At 41.4% G+C, this 19,434-nt stretch overlaps 2 protein-coding genes across 6 annotated transcripts; one reads left to right on the forward strand and one right to left on the reverse strand.

Annotated features, from left to right (window-relative positions):
- The first annotated feature begins 1,313 nt into the window (after positions 1-1,313).
- stk36 (serine/threonine kinase 36 (fused homolog, Drosophila)) lies at positions 1,314-14,468 on the forward strand. Of its 5 annotated transcripts, XM_042309221.1 has the most exons (21): positions 1,314-1,653; positions 1,792-1,932; positions 2,073-2,150; positions 2,286-2,416; positions 2,826-3,075; positions 3,295-3,388; positions 3,504-3,664; positions 5,865-6,046; positions 6,245-6,404; positions 6,534-6,650; positions 6,868-7,044; positions 7,334-7,425; positions 7,570-7,633; positions 7,722-7,832; positions 8,022-8,096; positions 8,183-8,300; positions 8,545-8,671; positions 8,841-9,024; positions 9,347-10,387; positions 11,039-11,176; positions 12,439-14,468. In XM_042309221.1, the coding sequence occupies exons 1-20, from the start codon at positions 1,570-1,572 to the stop codon at positions 11,135-11,137; spliced, it is 3,486 nt and encodes a 1,161-aa protein (XP_042165155.1). In that variant the 5' UTR covers positions 1,314-1,569; the 3' UTR covers positions 11,138-11,176; positions 12,439-14,468. The 5 variants fall into 5 exon arrangements, with proteins under 5 accessions (XP_042165155.1, XP_042165154.1, XP_024250606.1 ...); XM_042309220.1 differs by lacking the exon at positions 12,439-14,468 and having other exon boundaries at positions 11,039-11,588; XM_024394838.2 differs by lacking the exon at positions 12,439-14,468 and having other exon boundaries at positions 6,266-6,404; positions 11,039-11,588.
- Positions 12,906-18,715, reverse strand: atf5a (activating transcription factor 5a). Its single transcript, XM_024394842.2, has 4 exons — positions 18,273-18,715; positions 16,645-16,899; positions 15,077-16,316; positions 12,906-14,789 (listed from the first exon to the last, which is right to left on the reverse strand). The coding sequence occupies exons 2-4, from the start codon at positions 16,787-16,789 to the stop codon at positions 14,600-14,602; spliced, it is 1,575 nt and encodes a 524-aa protein (XP_024250610.1). The 5' UTR covers positions 16,790-16,899; positions 18,273-18,715; the 3' UTR covers positions 12,906-14,599.
- Positions 18,716-19,434: the final 719 nt, after the last annotated feature.

A 19,434-nucleotide genomic window follows, 5' to 3' on the forward strand; every position in this document is an offset into this window, starting at 1 on the left:
GGGAAGGAATGATGCTTCTGAAGGGGGTCTAACATCTATCAAGGCATCCAGCACTGTCAATCAAATTATCTTGAGCTGTCTGCATGTTGCCTGCGTGCAGACCACTAGATCCTAAGAGAATTACTTTGAAGTTCATTAAATACAATGACTTTCCAATACATTTAGTAAGAAAGAAAACACATATCTACCCTACCATTAAAAAAAAACAGAAAGGCAGCACAACAGCACATCAATATGTAAGGTTTATTGTTGTCGTGGATACAATCCCGAACAGGAGCAGAATTCTACAGTCTAAAAAGGCACAGAGGCTTCTGATGCGGCCCTTTTTGTAATTTATCCATTTTCGCGATTGACCGTGTCTTGTGCATGAAAAGGGTACAATTGGATGCATATTCTCTTGAACATCATCTTTTCATGTTTTGTTGCAGGCCTCCTGCTCCTCATTAGAGACTTGGACTCCGGCCTGCACACCAGAGAAAATTAATCCTTTGGACACCCATCATCTCCCCTCCTCACTACAAGAATACTCAGACCCTGTGGATCCCACTTACATATCGCTTAATACAAATATCACTCAATATGATACCTCTGTGTACTCAAACCCTACTGAATCGAGCTCTACAATACAGTGGATGCCCTGACCTAAGTAGCACAGGTTATTATGGGTCAACTTTGGACAACTGTTATTATAAATGGCAAATGTCAAGCATGAGTCATGTTTTAAATACAGAGTTTCTGGAGGGTGGCGGGGAGATGGTGGCTGGCTGGGCGCACTCTGTTCTGTGCCCCATCTGGAGACCAACCTGAGGTTTAGGGCTGGCAGGGTCTACCAGCTGTGTGTGTGAGTGTATGAGAGAGAGAAAGTGAGATAAGGAACTTTTTTTTATAGATTGCCATAATTATTTTTCAAGTCAATAAAATGAAACTGAAAAAGGTTGTCGTTTTTGATCATCCAGAGCTGTAGTTTATCCAAATATGGTTTAGTGTGGTTTAGAAACTCGTTTATCTATCTTTTTCCACATCCATCTATTCATTATATTTCTATGGCCCAACTCCACCGACAGCATCGGTTACTGAGACGCAAAATCGGTTGTTAGGCTAAGGACCCATGTTAAATTTGCTGTCTTCTCAGTAGCCTGCCTCGAATATGTATTACGGTTTAATACAAACCATTCAAAGTAACGTAATTAAGTATTTTACCAATAATTATAATAATTTGTTATGAAATAATTCATGCGATGTAGTAATAATCATTAGTATTGTCCCTATGCTTCTTTGTGAGACTGTTTTTAAAACGGCGCTTTCTTTAGACGCAACAGGTGGTCAAGCGCTCTTTGTTTTCTTCCTCTGCACATTGGTTAGCACTTCATTGCAGAAAAATAACAAATATTCATATATTTTATACTCATGGAGCAAATTTAATATATGTTAAGGTCCTTCAAATAACTAGTCTCTGCGACTCAATTCACCTCTCTATCATTTTTCGAGGGATAACGTGGATATTAAAGTTTTGATAGCGAACGTTAACGTCGTTAAGCGAGCTAGCTAAGTTCTCAAACACTCTTCAGCATGGACTTGTATCACGTTTTGGAGATGATAGGAGAGGGCTCGTTTGGACGAGTGTATAAAGGACGTAAAAAGTTCAGTGGCCAAGTGAGTATATGGTATATTGGGAAAATATAAAGTTACACACTGACCTTTCTGCTGTACGTTAACATCAGCTTTGTCTGTCATGAATAGCTTGTAGTGCTTCCTTTCATTGTGCATCCATTTTGTTTTGGTCCGTTGTAGGTCGTGGCACTAAAGTTTATCCCCAAGGTGGGCCGTTCTGAGAAGGAGCTGCGCAATCTCAAAAGGGAAATTGACATCATGAGGGGACTTGAACATCCGAACATTGTCCTGCTCTTAGACAGCTTTGAGACCGAAAGAGAGGTATGTAAAAGCTGTTGTCTTCACCTGCATATAATGTCATCACTTATACGTTACATTATTACTTAGTATGGAAGATACATGCTTACAATACATTTTAATTTAATTAATAACATGATGATAATGCTGTCTATTCATGGCAGGTTGTTGTTGTGACAGAGTATGCAGAGGGAGAGTTGTTCCAGATCCTTGAAGATGATGGTAACTTACCAGAGAGCCAGGTAAAGCCATTGACTCATGATGTAGTAGGTTATTTCTCAACGTACTACAATAAGAACGACAAAGTACTGTAAAGTGAAACCTATTATCAATCAAACAGCAGATATTCATGCATGTATTTTTCATCCTATGCAAAGGTCCGTGATATTGCCTGCCAGCTGGTCTCTGCCTTGTATTATTTGCATTCCCATCGGATTCTCCACCGTGACATGAAACCACAGAACATTCTGCTGGGTAAAGGAGGGGTGGTGAAGCTGTGTGATTTTGGGTGAGTATATTTGGTGCTGAAAGGACAGCCTTTGTGTTGAAGGAGAACTTTGTGGTGTTGAAAGCTGTGACATTCAATCTGTTAAGAAAAGCTCTGGCGAGGCCAAAAGGCCAAAACGTAAGCTTGAATAAAATTAGTGATAGCTATTAGCAAGAACAGTGTGCGGGTTTCTCTTTTCTTTCAAGTATTCTCATTGTTACCATGCACCTGCAACAGACAGCTCAGATGTGCGAGTGCTTTTTTGAATTTTGATTCAATCAGTTATAGAAATCTCACTGATGAGGGTACACTCTTCATTATATGTATGAGAAGAGGAAACTCAAGTGGAGAATGATGCCTAATTATACCCTATAGCGAGTCTGTCTGTCTGCCTGCCTTTAACTGTACCTGTGTGTGTCCTATCCTCCAGATTTGCTAGAGCAATGAGTGTGTCCACCCTGGTCCTGACCTCCATCAAGGGGACGCCCCTCTACATGTCCCCAGAACTGGTAGAGGAGAAGCCCTACGACCACACAGCCGACCTCTGGTCTCTGGGCTGCATCCTCTATGAGCTCCACACGGGGGCGCCACCCTTCTACACCAACTCCATCTTTCAGCTGGTCCAGCTCATAGTCAGAGACCCGGTCAAGTGGCCGGACACCATGAGCCAGACCTGCATGGTACTACAGAGTCCCTGTTAACTCTGAATTAATCCAGTGTTTTACCTTGAAATACAAACTGAATCATGCTACATTTCACAGTGAAACCAATAGTGAAAAATTTAGTTTGTGTAATTCAATTTGAAATTGAAACTATTGATTTTAAGCTCATGTATATTAATTAAGATAGCATTTAGAGTCCCATCACCACATGGCTTGTCTATAATCTTTCCATGCCAGACTTTCCTGAAAGGTTTGTTGACCAAAGACCCACAGAAGAGGTTGTCATGGCCACACATCCTAAAACACCCATTTGTTGCTGATGGAGTTCTAGGTAAGACCCTTTTTTTATTCTATATTCTACATTTTATGATAGACCTTTTTAAATAACAGGCTTCTATAGTAGACATAGAGACCTCGTCTATTCCTTGTGTTGTTGTTGTCTGTAGTTCTCTCAGACCCCGTTGTGTCCAGCCCGCTGACAGTGGCCGCCAGCCCAGACCTGCAGGTGCTGAAACTCCAGCAGGCAGTACAGAAAGCAGCGCCACATGGTGGAGAGGGGAGGTTACTGCGCAAGGCCAGGGAACAGAGGGACAAGAGGAACAGACAGGTAGGTAGACTGGGCAAGGGCCCTCACTAGCTTTAAGCACCAGCTGTCAGAGCAGCTCACAGATCTCTGCACCTGTAACATAGCCCATCTGTAAATAGCCCATCCAACTACCTCATCCCCATACTGTATTTATTTATTTGTCTTGCTCCTTTGCACCACAGTATCTGAGGCGGCAGCGTAGCTTAGTGGTTAGAGCATTGGACTAGTAACTGAAAGGTTGCAAGATCGAATCCCCGAGCTGACAAGTCTGTCGTTCTGCCCCTGAACAAGGCAGTTAACCCACTGTTCCTAGGCCCTCATTGAAATTAAGAATTTGTTCTTAACTGACTTGCCTAGTAAAATAAAAAATCTCTATTTGCACATTCATCTTCTGCACATCTAACACTCCAGTTTATTAATTGGTATATTTTAATTACTTTGGCCTATTTATTGCCTTACCTCCCTTATATTATTCTCATTTGCACACACTATATAGACTTTTTCTACTGTATGTTTGTTTATTCCATGTGTAACTGTTGTTGTATGTGTCGAACTGCTTTGCTTTATCTTGGCCAGGTCGCAGTTTATAAATGAGAACTTGTTCTCAACTAGCCTACCTGGTTAAATAAAGGTGAAATAAATTAAATAAAAAATTAACACTTGCCCGGGACAAGTAAAAAAATTTTTTAAAAATAGCAGACTAATGATTTAAAGTAGACCGAATGGACAAGTAAAAAAAATCACACAAAAATCTCTATCTTAAACAATATATTACTCTGGTCAGAATGTCATCCGGATGCAATGATTTGCGCACTATTCTCCCAATTTCAGCAGAGCGCATCGGAGTAGAATTATTTTGCAATGACAGGAATGAGCAGTCTTTTTCAATCACCAATCACTGGTTGCACCAGCCCTTCTATGAGTTACAAATGGCGCAAATTCAACGACTAGTGGGGAGCAGGCGTATGGTGTTAAATTGGGACTATATCATGATAGGCAAAGAAAATATTAGCAATCTCTTTTTTTTACGTGTCTCGGTTCATATTGCACACACACTCTGCAGGCTTTTGGAGTTGCATATGCGTGAGGTTATTTAAGGTTACATTAGCAAGCTAAATGTTTCTTATCAGTGATAGATGAGACAACAAATAGATGAGCTATCACCTCCACTTATTTGCCCAGCTAGAGATTAATTAACCAAATACACAGACCGATTCAGTTAGACTAATCAATCAATGTGGTTTTGTTTATCAGACAAGTCATGGGTTTTTGGTTGGGAGTGAGGAGAAAAATAATCCACTTGTTGAGATGAGCAAACTAGACTAAGGATGATCATAAGCACTCACCTCAATTAAGCTAAAATGTTCCTGACCTAATTGCAACCAAATATCCAAATGGGGATTCAGTGAAAACTCAAGTCTGACATTGATTGATTTATCAAGACATGTCCCCCAAGCTTGTCTCAAAGCATCACGATGGCACTGTCCCAATCAAAACAGTGCTCAAATTATAATATCTTCCACTATTGCTTTAATTTATTAACACTTGGTGGCTTTGGGAGTTTCAGAATATTTTATCCTTACAAGGTTATAGATAAACATATCTTAGTTACCTTGCTTTGAAGTAGCCTACCTTAGCCATTTGATCCCTGATTAATTGAATGAGGGAATTATTTTATAAAGACATAAAGTATTAGTTTTAATTGTAGTGTAGCAATATTTTACAGGCTACTTAAGGTGTCAGAATGCTTCAGTTCGGCTGGTGCCTAGCCTAACCGAATGAGTGTGCGTGCATATTCCCTTAAAAGATCTTTGCTTGAAAAACTAGAACAAAAAAACGGCAATAGTACTCTTTGTCCGTTTTGAGACGAAGTAGCCAGTATGCACTTCCTCAAAAGAGTCCGAATGAATTTAAGATAACTCAAGAAATCTGTCATTAATTTCAATTTTTTTTGCCAAATAGATCTTAGTTTTTACATCTAACAGATGTTTGGTGCAGTATTTTTCTATGAAAGAATGTGCATGAAAACAAGTTGTCTCTCATTGAACGACAACACTTTATTGAAGAATCTCTACTGTTGACCAATCACTGACGAAGGGGCATAGACTTTTTGTGTGCCTGATAAGTCAAGAAAACCCTTAAGTCCAAAACAAACAAAAATGTCACAAAATGTCATCATAATAAATTATGTTAATAAATGAACCACAATGTTTTTTTTCAGGTGGGAAACGGAAAGACTGAATCATCTAGTCGGGCACTTTCAAGGACAGCCCCTGTAGTGAAGCCCCTGTCCAAAGACAGCCTGGTGGCTCCCTCAGATGGTTTGGATCAAGATCTGTCACAATTAACCGCCAATCTGAGCCTTACCCCAAAACAGTCTGCCATTGAGATTTCCACTAACAGGTACAATGTGGTGAGCCTTTAAAACTCCAGACAGTCTACTCCCCACAGACAGGTGTGTTCTATGAAAAGGATCAATGGAAAGCACTCACACATCTGAGGGTTGCTTCTCCAGGTGCATTGTAAATGTTCAAAGCTTTGACAAAGGATGTCAACCTGAAACGTTACTAATTTATAAAAGTTGTTTATGTAAATGTAAAGGGGTTTCCCCCGTGTCCTCAGCAGGGGTCAGATCAGCCGGGACTACGAACAGGGGTTCCCCTCTGTGGATGTTGGGCCCCGAAAGGCCCTGAGGCGACCTGAGACTCAGGAGCGGGGCCAGGTCAGGACCAGCCTGAGTGCTGTGAGGCTCCACAGCCAGGTTAGTGTCACTGCTGCTGGAGAGAAGTGCTCTTTGAGTGACGAAGACACAGTCTAGGATAGGGTTTTGGGTTTCATGAGTTTTTCTTGGTTTGTAATTCATTGTTGGTTCTTTACTACTTTTTGTTAGGATGTTGACAGTGATGAGGAGTGGGAGAGGTTGATCCAGCAGACCTCCGTTTCCAGCGGCCAAACCATTCAAATCATACCTCGATTGAAAGAGAAGTTGCTGACATCCAAAACCTTGGTAACTACTACTTACAGGCAACTACAGTAGACTCAAGTTAGTTGAATTCAAGTTGGATAGAAAAAAATGTATTTGGTGTGATTTGAATTCAATGACACCGTAAAGTGTGGGATGTCTTCTATGCTGGTGACAAATCCAATTTCCCCTCTAAGGATCAATAACATTTATTCAAATGTTTTCTTTGACATAAACCCTGTGGTTCTGTGTTCTTGGTCAGCTATTGGATGGTATCCTGGAGGGGGCATGTCAGATCCGTCAGCCACTGAAGGTCCTGTCCAACCTGATCTTGACCTCCGACTCAGAGGACTCCCATCGACTTAGACAGGAAGTTGGACTACCTCATTTCCTGTTCAACCTAGTCCAGGATATTGTGGAGAATCCAGTGGTCGTTAAGGTTAATTTGGTGATATTAACCAGTATTATTATTTTACCTTTATTTCAACAAGGAACACAGACTGAGACCAAGGTCTCTTTTACAGCTGGGCCCTGGGTATACATGTTATATTTTCATAGATCAGGACTTGGTCTTCAATAATCCAATGAGATTGTGAGAACTATTTGATGGCTGTTTTATTCAAGTAAATATGTGCCAGTAAGGACTGCAATGTTAATTTCGGTGGATATCCCCTCAACTGCTAACTTGCTTTTTCTGTCTCTCTCATCATGTTAATAATCTCCATCAGCAACCATGGAGTGTGACAGTACTGGGGGAAGTTATTGTTCTACTCTTGAACTATTGGGAGAGGCACCGTGACTGGCAACAAGCAGAGAACAGGTTTGTTTCTTTATTTCTTCTCCCCTCTTAGTAGTTTAACATTTTTGTATTTAGCACATTTACATAATTAGAGGTCATAGTTTAAAATGACAATGTTTAACAATATTTCAATGTCATATGACACAAAACCTTTTCTCACTGTAGACTGGAAGATTACGCCATGCCCTTTTTCAAGATTCTTCTTCGGCCTGACCCTAACCCATTGGCAGTAAGTATGAAACCACTCAAAGAAATGCAGTAGGCTAGTCGTGTTGAATTGGCTCTGGACAGACTCCTTTTCTCCATCTCTCATCTAGCCTCTGGCTGCAGCCATTCTGGCCATATTCAGCCAGTGTGGAGTCTCTGTGGTTGTTAGCATGGACAGGATCACTGCCCAGCTCAACAAGCTTCTCTCAGACTCCGATGAGGTAGGCTATGACTTGCATAGCTAATGTGTATGATTGTGTATGATTGAATGGTGTTATCTTTGTGTGTAAATATTTAGACAAATTATTTGTATGACAGCTTTTTACTTCTAAAAATAGTTTTGCAATAAAAAAATCTATATGATTTGTTGTGTCTGACTAGACTGTTCCCTGAAATGTTCTCTCTCCCAGCCACGCGTCCCGTTACCATCAGGCTGGGGGTTCTGTGATGGCTTCTTGTCATTGGTTCTCCACACCCTAACTGAGGTTAATTGTGCCTGCATACAGATTTGTCAATAACAAAAAATATTTTGATCCATTTAAAAAAAGATCCCCTTTTATTCTCTGAACAGCATGAAAGTCCTCCACACTCTGCTTCTTTGGATCCAAGCATTCTGCGCCTCCTGTGGGTGAAAGTTGGTACTTCACTGGAGAAAACATCAGCCAGAACAAAGTTCTGCTCCTCAAATGGTATAAACTACACTACCTGATGATGTTGGTCTCTCACCAACGTTGAACACAATGAAGAAGGCTAAAACCGAAACGTCTGTCTAATCTGTTTCCCTGCCTACTTAAAAAAGACATTGAACAACAAACAATTCTTTTCTGGAATTCTGTCTTATTGTTATTATTATTACCCTTTATTTTTTTGACAAGTTTTGGGTTGAGCTCTCACCAATCTAATATAAATGGTTTCCATCTCCTCTCCCATCAGGACTGTATGTGTTCCTGTCCCTCGCCCTTTTTGTCCTTACCAGGGACCCATACTGCTGTGTTCCCCTGTTCTCAGACAGCGACACAAACTGCATACTCACCCTGGGCCACCTGCTCACCACTGATTGGTTAGTGACCTCTCCATCTCTTTCTCGCTCTCTCTCCGTCTAGCTGTCTTCTTGCATAACACATCTTCTTATTCACTTGTGATTGTCCTAATAATACTTATAGCATATCAACAGTCAATCAATACCATACTGTTACGGTGGTGATATGTGGAGAGTGCCTCTTTTCCAGTCTTTCCAGGCCGTCTGACGAGACTCACGGCCAGCTTTGGGGTTGTGACTCCAGTGTGAACAGCCTATCAATGTTGAGCTGCCACCTGCTGTGTTTCCCCTTTGCCCTGGACCTGTCCTCAGAGACCATGGACAGACTACTCCAGCTGTACCACAGCGCTGGCATTGTCTCTGGCCTGCTGCAGGTCAGGCTCTCCCCTTACAGCACCCTTACAAGAACATTGTTAAGCCTTTGGATGTATGAGTATATATTGACAATGCGCAAAGACCCCACTCTTAATTAATCTCCCTCTGTTGAAATGTCTGTCTGACATACCGAGTGACTGAAAACCTTAGTTTTTCTGATGCAATTTAAGACGCCGCTTGCTCTAGTCACACATCCCACAACTGCTACTCCACCACACTGCTGTCTTGACATCATTGGGAGAACATTGTGTTGTTCAATGTCTGGTGTCTTTGATGGTTGAACTGGATTGTGTGTGTTTGTTTTTTTCTGTTCTGGATCAGGTTATCCAGTCCGTTCCTCCGTCTCTCCTGGAACTGCCTCTCTCTCTGCTATGTCGCCTACTGCTGTGTGACCCCGGCCGCTCTGTCCCCTGCTTCACAGCCGCCGCCAGGGCCCAAGGCTTCTTCTCTCCACCCAGCAGTGACCCCAAGGAGGATAGAAGAGACCAGGCCCCAGCCTCCAGGGTCAGGGACCAGGCTGGGCACCCAGTGTCTGTATCTAGGACTGCCAGCTCCCTTCTCTCTGACCTGCTAAAGCCTGAAAGTGAAGCCCTGTGGGGGTCGGCCGTGGAGCTCTTCACCCTACTATCCCAGGTTGCCCGCTGCTCCCCCAGGTCCCGACCCTCCACCCCTCATCTCTACCTGGAGCCTGCTCCCCTGCACCAGGCCCTGGCTCACCCAGACGACAGGGTCAGAGCTGCTGCCTGTAGCCTGCTAGGTAACCTGGACCCGTTTACACCTCATACTCCTCCCTCCACCAGTGACCCACAATGGACCCGGCTGCAACCCGCCATCCTCAGAGACATAATTGGCTGTCTCCACGACCCCTCCACGTCCGTACGGAGGATGGCCTGCAAGGCCGTGGGCAATTGGCTGGGGCTTATTGGAAAGGCAGAGTTTAGAACACGGAGAGCCAATGGGAGAGAGAACAGTAGTGCCCCTATTACAGCCCGGGACAGGAAGAAGGGCAAGCCAGACAAGACTGTGTCCGCCCAGTCCCTGGTAGGAGACGGAGGAGACTCATCCACAACACTCAAACAGCAAGTAGCAGACCAGGGGGATGGACGTGGATGGGTGGCGGAAGCCAATTGGGCAACAACTGAGCTACTCTCCCTCATAGCGGACCCTGATGCCCTGACGCGCCGCCACTGCTGCGCTGCCCTGGGCAACATGGCTGCTGTGGAAGGGGGTGTGGCCTCACTGCTGGAGGGAGACGTGCCCCTTCTCCTCCTACAGGCCGCCTGTACCGACTCCCAGCATACAGTCCAACAAGCAGCTGTCGCTACCCTGAGCTTATACAGCCAACAGGATGCACTACGACAGGTAATAGAGGGTGATATTACCAAGGGGTAGACATTGAAATAAATATAAGCACCATAGAATAGTTTAGTCACAGTGGATCAAACTTCCATTTTTTTTTAAGAAAAATGGGTTCATATCCTCCATGAGATGGTGAATGTCTATCTAACACACATTTTAAAATGTAAAAAAAATAATAATAACTGTGGCTTGTTATCTAATATGCAAATAATACTACTCTTTGAAGTGTTTATGTAGTTATTAGACTTTCCACATTTCTAACACCTTTTTCAGTGTGTTGAGGCCAGGCTGTTGTAGAATGTTATCCCCTCCGAACCCATTTCTTACACAAAAAGTTTTTATTTAGTCTTTCTATTATATAATTTATTGAGTTTCTTAAATGTTACCATATCTCATGTCATGATCAAACACCAAAACTTTCTTTACTCACCATTGCCTTTAGTCATTTAACTCTGGATGCAACACTGCATGTCTGCTCACACACACACATTCACTCTCTTATCACTCTCATGCTTACACAGATACACATACTCTCTCACACAAACATACTCTCACACACACACACACATTCTCACTCTCTCTAACACATACACAAACATACTAACTCTGTCTCTACTAAGACCATATTCCAACCTCTTTCATCTGTGCCTTAAGGCTCTGCTGTCCCTTGATGCACGTGAGAAACTTCGTCAGGCTTCACAGCATGTCGCACCTCCACAGTGTGACTACTGTCAGATCATCAAGCTGCTATGAAGTCCAATGCAGCGAGTGAGAGAATAGTGTGTCTATTTGGTAAGATCAGACTTGTGGATCAGCCCATCTGCCTTTGCCTTAATACCGGGATTCAATGTATAAGCTGGATGCCGGATGTTATATCCCCTACCCATAACTCATCTGTGCAGCACGCTGGTTGATAAAATTATTGCCATCAATATTTTATGTCTTTGTTTTAGAAGATAAAAGTACATTTCATAACATTGAGGGATTGTCATTTGTAATTTGGGATAACTTGTTAACATGTTTTACTCTCTTGAATTGAAAGGTGCGTAATTGATTGCTTTGAATTTGAATAAAGTATGTAGTGTAAGCCTGTCATAAATTGATAGATTTTGTTTAACTATGTAAAAAGGTAGTTTTCAAGTAATTCTTGACGAAGACTTTTGATTTGTTATGCACTGGTATTAATAAACCCTCCTGTGTGTAATGACAAGGGTTAAATTTGTGATTGTTTTACCTGCTTTTGAGCCAAACTATCTTAATAATTAGATAAAAATGACATATGCACACACTATCAATGCATTCATTCAAATCATAATTTAACGAAGTATAATAACTCAATTGTAAAACAAAAAAACTACAGGTGGCCAAGTGAGCAAGTTTTCAGAACAAAATAATATTCAAAAAATCTGTTTATTTTGATTGCATTATTAAGATGTTGTCAACATTTAAATTAGCCCATTTTATGAGACGGAATATCATTCATGTATGAATATAAAGGGATTTAGAACATTGGCATTGCACATGTTGGTTGTACAACTTTCTTGCCAAAGTGCAGTTTGCGGCAATTACCAGGAAGAGAGAGATCATGTTGTGGATTTCCTTGTGGCATAAATATGTTTCGTATGATCCAATTCCATTTTAGATGGGCATAAGGTCTCTTGTGAAAATGTCTCAAATTAGTATTTGTCAAAGTAAATGTTTTTCCCCCGGAGTATATAAATCAATATTTGAGTGTAATGCATCCCCTTAAAACATCATTTTTGAGGAGATAAAATATATATAAAATACTGTTGAACATTATATGCTTGATAACATTTGGTCCTAGGCTGTGTGATATAATGTGACTGATAGAGTCAATACACACCTTCAATGATAATTTAATGTGTTGTTGAGTAGGCTAGTGCCTGATTCCGTGCTGAATAGGGCCTATATGACAGTTTAATATGTATGTAGTAACACTATTTTATATGTAAAATGACATGTTGGGATTTTTAGCATGTCATTTTTTTTTATATGTAGGTCTACACCACTTAAAACTTGTCTTCTTTTCACAGAAAATGACACCCTCTGGAGTGAATACTGGGTCCATCTCACATGGAATGACTGGTTGCACTTGTTTGAAAAAATGTATAAATATATATGCTACAGGTATGTATGTCAAAGAAAATCCTGTCGTGTATAAAAATGGCTTGCCCTCCATATCAAAAATATAGATGGGTGTTTTTGGCCTTACCCTCTGAGGAGCAGATTGATAAAGCAATAAAACGTTAAATATATTTGAAATCGAGCCAGATTCTGTACAACAGTCCATGTAATCCACGCTGTGTAAAAGACAACAACATAGCCTAAGCATCCAAAAAAAATAATACTTTTAATGCCTCATTTCGAAACAGTTCCAAGAAGTATCCTAATCTATCCGTTATTTCATTTATGTGGGCTAAATCTCCCCTGGCTTTTCACCAGAAATTACCCATGCATAACGGAGATGAGCTCAAAACAAGAATAAACTGTTAGGCTACTGTGTAGACACAAATCACTTTATTTGAATAAAACGAGTGACATGTAACACAAAGGAAATATATTGAGAGGAAACATTGGAATTATTTCCAAATTACTAAATGGTTGGTTATTTTATCTGGTGTAACTTATTGGTCGTAATCGTGTTGCTGAAATGGGTGAGGCTTAATATTGAAAGTAATAGAATCTCAATATCACAAAATAACATTAATACACATTGCATTAAAAGCTGTATTTCAGAAACATGATTGTATATCGCCAAGATAACAGACCATATTTGAAAAAGATGCAGTGTCCTACTCATTCATCCAAAAGATTGATAACAGATAATTACATTATATTAAGATCTTAACTATTCGTTAGGACATTTAAGAGTTATTGCATTTCAACTTAAATTCGTTCAAAAAGCAACAGCAATTCAATTGGATTAATTCACTAAAGATCCAATTAGATTTTCAAATTTAAAGATGATATATTTTTACATTTGCTTAAAGCAGATTGACCGTTTTTAGAAAAATTGAGAATTGTACCTAATTATAAAATAAAGGTTTATACTAAATTAATTGACACTGCATCCTCGTAGACAAAAGCGGGAAACAACATGAAAAGCTATCACAAACATTCTAGTGAAAAATAGTTTTTTTGTTCTTTTTTAGAAAAAAGCAAAGGCTAACTACCTACCTACCATCTCTCCTTCAAGACACAATTGAAAAAGTCTTTATAAATCAGACGAGCATACCCGCCATATAAAATCACAAACCCTGATTTGCTTTTACAGCAAGTAAAGAGACAGAGGGTCCCACATTGATTTCTGAAATCCTATACCATCTAATCCAGTGAAGAGAAACAACTAGGAAAGAGCTAGAGACAAGTGAATTTGCTGAGAGAGAGCATGGAATGTGAGGCTGCTATGGAATCAGTGCACAGTAGCTATACAGCATCATATAGACAGACAGAACTCGTTAATTTTAGTAGCCATGAATGTCTTTGCCATGCAAAAAAATCTTCAGTCAAGAATTACCAACTTACATACTTCTAGAACTTTGGGCATGAATTGCATAACCTGAGCTATAAAACTGATTGTATCATATTGCAATTAGCATTTAAGGGGACAACACTTTCAACAAAATCTTAAGTCTTCCCTAAAGGCTGTTTTTGCATTCATATTTATATTAGTTTGCTTTCAATTATTGGAATAATAATTTGGGAAAATATACAAATAGTGCAAAGCTCCCACAAATAAACAAAGATTGTCTTTTGATAAAAAGCTAATGAGTATATTGAACCAGTAGCTAAGTTATTGACATCAAGACCAGTGTAAGGCCTTAGTTGAATCACATTAGTCTAACCAGTATATAAAAAACACCAATGGTGGAAATCAAACCCATCTCCATTCAACAGGAAACCCATTCAGAAATTGATTGTCAGCTGAGACATTACAGCATCACAGTGCAGGCTTGCTTGGTTAGTGCCGATTGCCGAAACAGTGGAAGTATAAAGTAGTTGTTTGACTCGTAAAAAAAAAAAATCACGTCATCAAAACATGCAATTGAACCCCTTTGTTGCCCCCCACCCTGACCCTCCCAAAGAAAAAGAAAAATGTAATATTCAATTTCAAAACATTGAAAAACTAACATTTCCCTGTCATTTTTTCTTCAAATCTACTTGCAGAAAGTCTTCGTCATCTTATCTTCATCATCAGGCGTCGGTGTCTGGTTGCTTGAGCCGCTGACTGCGGGCCTTGTACACTTCGATCAGTAGGTCTTTAACATACTGGATCTCCCTCTCCACTGACTCTGCTTTGTCCCGAAGTTCCCGGTTATGCCCCTCCAGACCGTGCAGCTGCTCCTCAAGGCAGTCCAGCTCTGCCCTTTTACGTTGGCGATACCTGGTAGGGTGGGGTCAAACGGGAGAAAATAGGATTAATCTGAGTGAAATCAAAGTAAAAGTCAAATGCCAGTGGCAATGTTCTATTTAGTTCTGTTATCAACAAATCAGACAACAAAATTTGGATAACCACAAACCTGTCAATTTAGAGTTGAGAGAAGCACACACAACTCAGACTTTCACTAAAATAATTTATTGATGTCAATGGGAGACTTGTGTAGAAATTGTGCGCAGAGCTCAAATTTGAACACCACCTTAAGTTTTCAGCGCTTGGTTGAATCATCATACCTATGAGCGGCAGTCTTGTTTTGGTCTCTCTTCTTCTGCTTGCGCTCTGGTGGGTGGTGGACCTCCCCTGGCATTGTTTCGTCCAGCTCAGGCTTCGCGAGGGGACAGGGGTCCTCCTTCAACCCCAACACCACCTGCCTGTCAAGAGCCTCCCTATCCATTGCCAGACACTCAGAGCCCTGCTGGTCCTCTAGGAACCCACCACAGTGGAAGTCATGATGTTGACGGCCCATCTCTAAACCCTCTGCCTTGACCTGCTCGCTGACCGTCCCTTGGAAGCCGTGGTGGTAGGAGGCCTCTGATTGGGACGCTGCCTGAAGATAACAACCCTCACTAGTCTCTGTCTTCCAAGGAATAGTGGACATCTTGGAAGACAATTCACCGACTACGCCAACTTTGACATTACTACTCAACAATTCTATCTCACTGCTACTAGCACATCCTCCACCACCACAACTGACATTCACTTCTCTCATGCCATACATCAACAGCTCCTCTTTCTTGTGTGGGATATCCAGCGGCCCGCCAAAGCCACCATACCCACTGCCCACAGCTATGACCTCTTCCGCGAACTGACAATTTTTCTCTTCCTTGGGTAAAAAAGGGCATCTTCGAATCTCAACTCCGCTGCCTAGACAGTAACCTTTCCCGACTACCCGCTCGTCCTCTACACAGCTATAACTGCCACTTAGAGTCACCGATGGGTTACTTCCTTTGGAACTCCATATGCTATTCTCGTAGACCTCGCCCACCCTCACCCCATCTGAAACTCTTTTGCGACTACACCCATTGGGGCGATTGCTACAACTGTAAGGGGTGTGTCTAGGCAATTTTGATCGCCCAATGGGCCCACCTCCGCAAAAGCTCAGCAGGTCTAGTTCCCCAGTTGCCAGGGTAACAAGTAGAGGGCTGTGTTCCGATTGGTTGGAGGTGGAGTATGATGACGCATGAAAGGGCAACTGGTAGTATGACTGGTGGGGACCCACTGGCGGTGGACCCTTGTCGCATTTTCCCAGTTTTGGTCCTTTCTCCGGCAGTGGTTCAGACAGGAAGTAGTCCTCCAGTTGAGCGAGTTCCTCTTGCAGCAGAGAAGTCATGACCTCCAAGTCAGAGGGCACCTGGATGTCATGCTGGAGGGGTGAGGGAGGAAGGGAGGAATTGGGGGAGGGAGAGGGGTGAGGGTTTGGGAGGTACGAGGAGAAATCCACTTCTTCCGTCATCCAGTCCGTGAGACCATCACCTATTGAGAGAAGAAAAATACAAAATGTCATAAATGCAACAAACATCATCGTTAATTGATTGTAAATTAATTAAAACTACATAGCAATGGTAATAATCTTAAACGTCGATAATGGAAAAACAAATAATGTGTTTGTATTTTAAAGCTTGAACATTAAAATGAGTGAAAACAACTTCAATCGTTTAAGTATAAAGTAGCTACATTTCAACAGGAAAAAACTTCAGACGTTAACTACTTTATTACTCACTGTTCGAAGGAGAACGAATGTGCTGCAGTGCGGTGCCCACCTGAAATGTGGAAAAATAAAAAAGCGTACTCTGCAACTCACCAATTAAGTGCTGGCTCTCCTCTGGCACCTCCCCCCTACACTCCTGTGATTGGCTGAGGTTAGCCTGTGGGTGAGAGAGAGCGAGGGGGTCTGCCGGGCAGACGCGAAGAGTCTTCCAGAGAGGAGCTGCTGACGTTGCCATCATTTTGTCTATTGGTCTTTTGATTCAATCCGATTAGTCCGATCGTACAATATGAGTTGGTGGGGTCTGAGAGTTGAGCCACAGTGAGCAGGGCTGGGTGAGCATAATGACACCTATAGGAGATAAAGAATGAGTAGGGAGGTGTTTAAAGCGAGTCATTAAAAACTATACACTGACACTTTGGGTTGCTGATCATCATCACAAAAACAGTGGCTGAAACATTTCTTAAAACAGTATGGGTCACTCATCATACAAAAATAATAGATGTCCCACTTAACAAAGGAACAAGAAGAAAACATATTGGGATGAACCCATTCAGTCTCTAGGTGGCTAGGTAGGTAATGACCTCAACAGGTTTGCAAGCCCAACACTTACAACATTACGTAAAAAATGGTGCTTTTGACTAGCAGGCAATCGCAATAAATATAAATATAACCTAATGTTGCACTATTACCATGTTATCATATTGTTATTAGTGCAAGTAACACATGTCCTCAAGGTCCCACTCCCAACTGAGGTTATTGGGTTTTTGAACGTACCTATCTGACCTTACAAAATCTTAAAGGTTCCGATCATAAAGGTGAGATAACAGCCCAAGCCTAACCCACAATACAGACAGCAACATTCACACATTATGTTCACTTACATACAGTAAAAAAAAAAGAATACCTGTATAATCGTCAGAAATAAAAGATCTCTCAAAAGTCAGAATAACTTCACAGGAACTGAGAGTCTGTGGGTGTGCTGTCATACTGACCACACCACAAATGTTATGTTGATGCACTTGATGCATTCAAAACACGTGGGCTGAAGCAAATGACATAATACACACCTGTTTATGTTCTAGGATAACCCAGACTCATCTGGAGCACCGTTACTTCCTCAATATGGTTAACTACCTAATTGGCCTACTCTAAACAATCAGCCTTCACATGCACCATTTTAAGACTTCATTGATAATAGAGAAACACCTTAGCCTAATGGTTGTCTAACTATAACAACAGCTTAATTAATGGATACTCAGACAAAGTGAATACATTGTTTTAAAGAAACCTATTCCCACATGACAACACCTTTTGCCAAGGCAGACTCAAATATACTGAGCCAATAAAGTTTACAGTATTGGCCATACTGTACATTTATCACAAAAATAGTGTGTTCAAAAATTTTAACAGCAATAACATAGCATACTGTTATTATTTGCCTTTTGCTTCCATTGTCATTATCATTTATGGGCTGCCGCCTATTTCTATTGTGGTGGTGTGATTACTGTTGTTGTTGACAAAGTTTTCAACAGTCATCATAACGCTGTAGCTATTATAAGCACTAAAAACGTTCGGTTAAAAATACCACCCGTAGATTACATTATTGAGTTAAATGTATCTCAAACAGATACAATGTAATATGCACAACAGTTCAGGTGAGTGGGCTGGCAACAAAGTTTCGAACGCTTCAGAAAGGATACAATGTAACAAGTTTCACTTACTCCATTCTTGCTGAAAATTCTTGTGAGTTTGGGGTGCGTTGCAAGAGCAAAGCACGGCGTCTTTCGGGGGTCCGAGTTCTTCTCTAATTTAACAAGCCATGGCTCCCTTTGAAAATCCGGGACAGAAGTGAAGTCTTGTTGTTGCTTCTTTGTTGTGATGAACTTGATGACTGAGAGACGATTTATTGAGTGAGAGCATCAGTTCATTCACACCTAGCAACCGGCTGCGTCACGATGGGCAGGCAAACCATGCTGTAGATTCCTCCGCCCTCTCTCCAACCTCTTGTTTTCGAGACATCCACGCACGTTCCAGTTTTTAGACTTGAAGAATATCTATTCAATATATTTGCTATTGGTGGAGATATTTTAACAATTATATTGAAAATCGATGTTTAGGTGGGAGGAGGAGGAGGTAGGCTACAGCTGGTTCCCTATCAGAGCAGGTGCACAGGAAATGTAAACATGCCTGATGCCAAAAATGTGACTTATTCTTGATGCCACGAGGCGTAAACATACTTATGCGCCTCATTGTTTACATGGGGACTATTTAATTTTATGCTGCGAGGAAGGACACCATATGCTATACAGGGGATGCTTGGTTGCTATTGCAACTCAGTTGCATCAGCGCTTCAGGCAGAGCGCAGATTCGCTGGATGCACCGAACCTGTCGCTCCGCTATTGGCTGTGGAAGGAGAGATATGTTGCCCGATTGGCTACCCGGTGCTATGGATTCATCCCGGTGGTTTTTCAGTTTACCGCTCTGTGTGCACATGCTCCAGGTAAACAACATCCCGAGTGTAAACGGAGGAAGAAGGAACGTTTCCAAAGAGGCGGCTGCGGCACATCATCTATGTTTTGAAAAGGGTTAGCATGTTGTATTGGGATTCCACTATAAACTACATTGTAGCCCAAGCATTACTCATGTAAAGTGGATTATACCTGGTTTGTAACATTGTCATAAAGATGTGCTACAAAGAACGTGTGAGAAATGTAGGCTGTGGAAAATTATTCATGCGGCCCAAAATCCCCAAATCCACGTTGAAAAAGATAACACGGTTACACCGATTAAACACCTATTAAGCTTGTATTCAATTTCAATTGTCTTATCTAGGCTATAGACAACTGCGTGGTGAGTAAATGAACAACAGACGAAGAAAAACAA

The sequence above is a fragment of the Oncorhynchus tshawytscha genome, linkage group LG30, assembly GCF_018296145.1.
Source record: "Oncorhynchus tshawytscha isolate Ot180627B linkage group LG30, Otsh_v2.0, whole genome shotgun sequence".
Taxonomy (NCBI): Eukaryota; Metazoa; Chordata; class Actinopteri; order Salmoniformes; family Salmonidae; genus Oncorhynchus; species Oncorhynchus tshawytscha.